Consider the following 7,634-nt stretch of genomic DNA (forward strand, 5'->3'; position numbering starts at 1 on the left):
GATGGGGGTGGGGGGAGGCAAAAAGCCGGCCTGCAGGTGAGGGTAAACGGCCTTCCTCCCCGCGCAGCGACGCCAGGAGGCCGGGCTCAGCGGCGCTTACCGGCAGCGTGGGGATGAAAATCGTCACGTAGTCCTGGGATAACCTGCAAGAGGAGAAGTCCCCCAGCTGACCCGGCTGCAGCCCGGGGAGGGCGGGGGCGCGAGGCCCTCCAGACCTCGGTCAAGGGCAAGCTCAGCTGTGCGTGGTTGCTGCTGTGAGGCCCCAACACGGTGCCAGGAGTCAGAGCAGGCCCAGCCCCCGGCGGCCTCCAAGAAGGGAACTTAAATTCAGTGTAAAATGTAGTGCGGAGGGAAAACAAGCGGGAGCCCGTCAACGAAATACCCAGGTAAAGCGTGCCTAATAGAAAAGGAACCAGGCATCCCCACGAGAGGGTACGTCTAGTTAATTACGTACAGCAAATACCACGGATGGAACACTTTGGATGGATTTATGCTTTATAAGTATGTACCAATAAAATTGATTTGTAAAAAAAAATTAAAAATAAAAAATAGAGTGTGGTAGAAAAAATAACGTGAATCTTGTATAGTCAAAAAAATAAAGTAATTATGAGCTACTTGTAATTTATCAGAAATGGGCTCCGTCCTCCTTCTCCTTTTTGGAATACAGGGGAGCGCACGCTTCACGTCTTCAAAAAGCATGGATGAAGCTCCCACCGGGTGCTTCCCTCTAAATTCCCTCTAAATTCCCGAGTGATTTCCCTCTAAACTGAAGTCGGACGCCCGCCTGCCCCCTGCCGGCCACAGCGGGAGCAGCAACGCCGCGCGGGAGAATTCCAGAGCGAAGCCGAGGTCGCTGCGCTTGGGCCCACGTGGGACGCGCAGAAGCACGGGGCTTGAGAGGCGGGGCAGGGGGTCCCGGCCCGGGCCGGGCTTCCCAGCCCCTCCGAGCAGGAGCCACGCGTGGGTACCTGGCCACGGCCGGGTCCTGCCCGAAACGGCGCAGGATCAGCTCGGTGTTGAGGAAGAGCGCCCAGCAGGGGAAGCAGGCGAGCAGCAGGATGAGCGCGCCCCGCTGCAGGATGACCCCCACGTGCTTCTTGTTGGGGCTCCCGAAGCTCTGCAATACAGCCGGGCCCCGGTCAGGCCATCCCAGCCCTCCCCGGGCACACCCCCCCGCCACCTCCCGCGCAGCGCCTTCCCCTTGGACCCCGAGTTCAAATCCTGCCTCTGCCGGGTCCCAGCACGTGGTGAGCTCGGGCCCCGCGCAGACCTGGGTCAGCCCCTGCGGGGAGGCTGGGGACCCCGCACATCATAGACGCCCCTCCACGCTTCTCGGCTTCCCTCCATCACAGCCCTGGGGCTTCTGGCCCTTTGTGTCCAGAAAATTGCTGACAGCCTTTCTTGAGCCCTCGCCCTGCGCCAGGCCGGTGCCTGGGGCTGATCCTCAAAAGCAAGATGCTTTTCATTCCGTTTTACAGGCCAGACACCTGAGGCCCGGAGAGCATCTGCTGGGTCACCTGCTAATGCAGCCGGGATGGGGCCCAGGTGTGCCTCACCCCACCCCCCCCCAAAAAAGACTCGTTCACGTCCTAACCCCCATGGCCTGTGGATGTGATCCTATTTGGAACTTTGAAGAGGTGCTTGGTTAAAATGAGGCCCTAGTCCAATACGACCGACATGTCCTTCAAAGAAATGGGGACACAGCGACAGGGCAGTGGGGAGACACCGGGGGAGCATGGAGGAGGCGGGGACGCAGCGATGCGTCTGCAAGCCAGGGACCCCCCGGGCGGCGGGAAGAGCAGAAGCTGGGGGAGGCACGGGAGGATCCCATCCCTCCAGATTTCAGGGGGAGCGTGGCCTGCTGACATCTCGATTTGGAGGTTCCAGCCTCCAGAAACGATGAATTTCGGTTGTCTGGAGTCACTCGGTTTGTGGCACTTCGGGACGGCAGCCCTGGGAAACTAAGACCTCCCTGGGGGAGCTGTGTTCTCCTCGCTCAGGTCCCGCTGCCGCCCGGGCAGCCCCCCTGGAACGTGGGTTTCTCGAGGGTCCCGTCCGCGGGTCCTCAGCCTTTGACACTGTGCCCACCCACAGGGGAGCGAGGAAGCCGGCGAACAAAGGGTGGGTTTTCAAAGGTTTGCTCTGTTTGCTGACCCTCCCTGGGGGCCTGCGGTCAGAAATTGCTTTCCCCCCCTTGTCTACTCTTGCCAGTCTGTCCAGATCTCAGAGGGGACAGTCTGGGCCCCCAGCAGGCCTCGGTCCTCGGAGATGGGGCGGTGGTGCAGCCGCCCCCCACTTCCCTCCTGGCCAGGCCGTCGGGCCTGCAGCCCCGGAAGGGTCCGGAGGAGCTTAGGTGGGCCGCCCTCCACCGCCTCTGCAGCCCCCGGGGGACCCGCTCTGCCGTCGCCCGGTGTCCCGCCAGCTCCGGGAGGCCTACCTGGGACATCAGGGTATCACACGCCGAGGACAAGCCGTAGCCGATGGAAATCCCGCTGACGTTGATGAACTGGAGCCGCTCAAGGGAGGAGGCAAGGCAAGGGCACGTCGGGTGAGGCCGAGGGGGGGGTCCCTGGGAGCCAGGGGGGCGGCCGAGGCGGCTGCCCTCGAGTGCCCTGGGACACTGGGAGGGATCCTCCCATCTCTGGCCCTGGAGTCCCACCCCTGAAACGCAGCTGCCTCCCCCGTCCTGACCCAGCCCCCAGCGGCAGTGCTGGGGCCCGGTGGAGAGACCCTCCCCGCCGTGGGGCCAGCTGGGTACTCACAGCCACAGCCAGCGTCACTGAGGCCAGCTGCACCTTGCCCAGGTGCCCGCAGAACACCGTGCTCACCACGTAAATCAGGAAGGTCAGCACCTGGTAAAGGAACTGCAGGCGGCCGCCGCCTCAGCCCGGGGCCCTGCCGCCACCTCCCACACACCCTGTCCCCTGCCCCTCCGCCTGCCGGAGCCCCGGCCCAGCCCCTCGGGGTCCCCCTGCTCCGCAGCCCCGGGGGTCCTCGGAGCAGCGAGCCTCAAAGTGCTCGGAGGCCCTGGACAAAGGCTCTGGGCCAGCAACCGGAGGGTCATCGTCCCCTGTTGAATGGACCCACAGTCCGTGGGCTGTCCCTGCCATGGAATTATTACTGAGCGTAAAAAGAAATGAAGTTCTGACCCAGGGGACAACGCGGACGACATCATGCGGCGCGAAATAAGCCAGACGCCAAAGGACAAAAAGCATCTGATGCCACTTAACTGAATAATCTAGGAAAAGCAAATACGTGAGGACGGGAAGCAGACTAGAGGCTGCCAGGGGCAGGGGGCAGGGGGCAGGGCGGGTTGCAGCCTGATGGGTGCAGTTTCTGTTTGGGTGATGGCAGAGTCTTGGTGGTGGACGGTGGGATGGCAGCACAGCATTGCGAATGGAATGGCTGTCGCTGAGGACACATCTTAGTGGGTACAAATTTGGGGGAGCAGGTGGAGCTCAGTGGTTTGAGCGCCTGTTTCCCACATAGGAGGCCCCAGGTTCTATCCCCAGTACCTCCTAAAACACAAAACAAAAAAAGACAAACAAAGCACGTGGCTCTCGTAGAACCGCTCTGGGAAATGAACGTCCAGGTTCAGGCTTACAGAGCACCCAGACTGCTCCCAGCAACCGGGCACCGCAACCGGGCCCCTGGCCAGTGCCTCCACTACTGGATTTGTCCCTCACCCAAAGGTGCAACGATGCCGGGAAGCGCCTGCCTAGCCGGGTGCCTGGCCCGCGACATGCAGCTTGCCACGAGGATTTGATACAGCAGGTTGATGTTAATATTAGAGTAAGAATCTGGTCTGGCCGTATTAAAAAGATAAAAGAGTGGAATAAAATACACCAAAACTCTAACTGGCTATTTCCATGTGTTGGGATTAGAGATGGATTTCTTTTCTTCTTTATCACATCTCATAGAGCCTCAAGTTTTTCCAGGGAGCACATATTGATGATTCTTTATGATAGGGAAAAAAATAAAAACTTCCTTCCCTTTGGGAAATACAATGGGCAGCAGGCGCCTCCTTTCCCATGTCATCGCCCCGTCGGGGGACCCCCAAGTCCCCCTCCATCAGTGAGTGTCACATGTCACTGTGGGGTCTTGCAGTCGGGCCTTCTGAAGGGTTTCCAGACGCGGGCAAGCCCAGCCCCCTCTGAGTGGGTCCCCGCTGCCACTGCAGAGACCACCCAGGGGCTGTGGGTTCAGGCCCGGGGGCCCCCAGCTGCCGTCAGCTGTGACCCTTGGAAGGAAGGGACAGAAGGCCCCTGGCACATGGCACGCCGTGTCGGGGCAGCAGCTGTCCCCATGCCTGACCCCAAACCTGCCAAGCCCCCCCAGTCCCACCTCCTTACCAGGGGTCCTGAGAGGACCATGAGCGTCCAGGCCTCGGCCGCGAAGCCGGCGGGGAGCAGCCTGCGGAGGACGGAGCAGCGCCGCCCTGGGCCGGGGGGCGCCGGGTCGCCGTCCATTCCCAGCACGGGGCCCGGGCACCCCGCGCCCGAGCACTTGCCCTGCCGACTCGGCCTGGCCCGGCGCCCGCTGCCTGGTGGGAAGGAGACGACGGTGCGTTTTCCTCCCCCAGCCCTTCCTGCTCGCTCCCCCCACCCCCCCCAACAGTGGCAGCGTCGCTAAGCAGTTAACACAGCAAGGCCCGGTGACCTGTGACCGATCCGCGGATCCTGCGCCAGGACTCCAACCCGCGCTTCCAGGAGCCGTCCCAGCAGCGTGACTTCCCTACGTGGGAACCCCCCCCCATGGGCCTTGACAATCGCTGCCCAGGCCAGCGCCTTGGGCGCCCGAGCCGGGCCCGCATTCTCTAGAAGGTGGCTCACGCTCCGCTGCCCGTGCCGAGGCTCTAAGAGACCCCTCGCTGGTGGTCAGGGCTGGTACTGCGCCAAGGAGGCCACCCTCCTCCCAGGACGAGGACCGGACGAGCACTTGGGACCCCTTCGTCCTCCCGCCAACGAGCACGAGGCCCCACGTCAGCCCCCACTGGACGAAGGCTCGCTGCTCGCCAAGCGGGACTCGTCCAGGTCATTCTCTGGTCTCACGTCCCCATCCCAGTTGGGCGGGAAGCTGACACTTTAGCCTGTGCCTTGCCCCGTTTGGGACACCCCCCGGGGCTCCTGAGGGCCCGGCTAATGAGTGAGGGGTGCGAGGGGGGGGGCGGCCACCGCCGCGGGCAGGGCGCGGACCTGGGGGTGCTGCGCGGCCTCCGGGGGCACCTGTCATCCACCCTGAGGGGGCCCTGGGCGAGGCGGACAGACAGGCAGACAGAACGGCGCCTTGGGCTCCCCGAGTCGCCTGCGTGGGACTCTGCCTCCCTGACGGGGCGGCAGGAAGCCCGCGGGGGACGGCGCGGCGCTTCCTCGCCTCCAGCGGCTGCGAGAAGGGGCGCTGGGGACCTGGGGCTGGGGGCGAGGGAAGGAGGGGGCCCGGCTGGGACACACGCCTGTGCTCATAGCGACGCCGAGCTGGCAGGTGAAGAGGGGAGGGCTCCGGGAGGCGGGCGACTTGGCCAGGGTGGCCGAGCTGGGCCTCTGCCGGGGGCTCCAGAGCCCTGCCCCTGAGGGGGCCGGCACGCTCCCCGGGCCGCTTCCTGCAGGGTGGGGCTGGGGAGAGGACCCCCAGGAGGACGCCCCACCCTCCACCCCCCACCTTCTGGCAGCACCCCTGAGAGCCAGGGTGGCCTGGCTGGGGTAGGCGGCGCAGCCCTCTCACCCTCCATGCCCGGTGGAGCTGCCCCCTGGCATCAGGCTCGCATGAGCGCCTCCCCCCCCTTCCAGGCAGGGCAGGTAGTCGGGAGGCTCAGAGCTAGCCCCTCGTTGGCCAGGTCCTAGATCGGGGTCCGGGATGTGGCTTCAGCCTGGGAGGCCACCAGGAGCACTTGGCCCCCCAGCACCTCAAATGCCCACCTTGGTCCACACGCCTGCCCCTGTGCTGAGGGAGTGGCGGGCAGGACCCCACGACCGGCGCGCACCCCCCCACCCAGAGCCCCATGCAAAGAGGGAGGAGGGGATCCGCAAAGGAGAAGACCCAGGACAAACAGAAAGAAAAGGTGCTTGGTGCCGTCAGCCCTGGCCCACCCCCCATGCGCATACGGCTCTGCAACTCCCATCCCACCTGCTTCCTGTACACCGGGGGTCTGTGATTTCAGGGGGTTTGTGATTTCAGGGGGTCTGCGATTTCAGTGGGGTCTGTGAGCTGGAATTGAAAAAAATCAACTTATCTTTCTTTTCCCTGGCCTCTCACTGAAATCTAGCATCTCCTTCGCTTGTGAGCGTACGCAATGAATAAATTACAGTAGAAAGGGGTCCGTGGAGCAAGAAGGGTTACGATCCCCCGCTTTGCACAGAATTCTGAAGTCGCCCCCCCTCACAGGTGCAGCTAGTCCACATCCAACGGTCAACACACCTTCTCACAGCAGAGGCCCTGCTGAGCGTGCCGAGACCACCGGTGTCTGCGCCTGGGCTACGGGAGTGCTGTTATTCCTTCCATCGTTCTCGGGGGCCGCCTCCACCTTGACCTTGAGAGAGAGAGCAAGGCTCCTGGAGTCAGCGGGGAACAGGCCTGCCTGCGGCTCCCACCGGCCTGAGACCAGGGAAATGGGGGAGGCGGGGAGGGGGCATGGGGAGCCTGCAGGCCCTCTCCCCAGCACGCGCCCCGGGACCGGAGGCCTTCTGGTTAGCTGGGCCCCCCACCAGCCGCCTCACCCCAGGGACTGGCAGGCAGTGCCAGGAGGGCGCCCCCGGCCTGAGGGGTCAGCTACTGCGGGCAGAAGGGGCCTGCTTGACCCCGGGCGGAAGTCGCCGAGCAAAGCTGCAGACCAGCCGGGCAGGCGCCAAGGCCGAGCCGGGCAAAGAGGACGCTGTCTCCAGCTGCGGCTGCTGCAGCACGAGGAGGACGAGCTCGGCTGGGGGACGTGCCTGTCCTCGCCCCCCCCAGCCCCCTGGTAACTTATTCCCGGGTCCCCTGGGGACAGCCCAGGGCCAGGGCCTCTGTTAACCATTCCTTGCTTGGTTACACTTCACCAGACTGAGCTGCTGAATTTGCCCTTTGGCCACTCTGAGCCGTGCACCCCCAGGCCAGGAGGCCAGGCCCCCCTCCCCCCATTTAAAGGGGGCCTCCTCATTGCCATGTGATCGCAAAACACCCAGTTCCCCACTGGGAAAGGAAGGGAGTTTGGCCTTCCGGCCCCTCTTCCCCCCACACATACCCTTTCGGGGCAACATGAATTGGGGAGGGCCGAGCTGTCCTGAGTGTGGGCTTCTGTTGAGCAATGACCAACACCTGCAGAAGGCCGTACCGGGAAGCGGGTGTGGCTCAAGTGGTAGAGCTTCCACCTACCATATGGGAGGACCCGGGTTCATTCCCTGGGGCCTCCAGGTGAAAAAGAAGAAGAGAAAGCGTGCCTGCACGGCGAGCCAGTGCCCGCTCGCTTGCCCGTGTAGTGAGCCAGTGCCCACGTGGAGAGCCAGAGCCCGCGCAAGTGAGTCACGCAGCAAGATGATGACACAACAAGAGAGAGACAAGGGAGAGTCAGGGTGAAGCACACCAGAGACCAGGAACTGAGGTGGCGCAATTGACAGGGAGCCTCTCTCCACATCAGGGGTCTCCAGGCTCGGATCCCGGTG

At 63.6% G+C, this 7,634-nt stretch overlaps 1 protein-coding gene across 4 annotated transcripts in view; it reads right to left on the minus strand.

Annotated features, from left to right (window-relative positions):
• SLC47A2 (solute carrier family 47 member 2) overlaps positions 1-6,948 on the minus strand; it is a 46,427-nt gene extending 39,479 nt beyond the window's left edge. Inside the window, exons 1-7 of one of the 4 annotated variants that reach the window (XM_058283382.2) lie at positions 6,714-6,948; positions 6,415-6,526; positions 4,353-4,543; positions 2,763-2,864; positions 2,438-2,515; positions 969-1,117; positions 101-143 (exon numbers count right to left, since the gene is read on the minus strand). In XM_058283382.2, coding sequence (XP_058139365.1) covers positions 101-143; positions 969-1,117; positions 2,438-2,515; positions 2,763-2,864; positions 4,353-4,469 — 489 coding nt within the window. In that variant the 5' untranslated portion in view covers positions 4,470-4,543; positions 6,415-6,526; positions 6,714-6,948. Of the gene's footprint in view, positions 1-100; positions 144-968; positions 1,118-2,437; positions 2,516-2,762; positions 2,865-3,149; positions 3,231-4,352; positions 4,544-6,414; positions 6,527-6,713 lie in introns of those variants that run through there. The other 3 variants (XM_058283383.2, XM_071210282.1, XM_071210281.1) reach the window with 3 other exon arrangements.
• Positions 6,949-7,634: the final 686 nt, after the last annotated feature.

Source organism: Dasypus novemcinctus, chromosome 21 (assembly GCF_030445035.2).
Source record: "Dasypus novemcinctus isolate mDasNov1 chromosome 21, mDasNov1.1.hap2, whole genome shotgun sequence".
Classification (NCBI taxonomy): domain Eukaryota; kingdom Metazoa; phylum Chordata; class Mammalia; order Cingulata; family Dasypodidae; genus Dasypus; species Dasypus novemcinctus.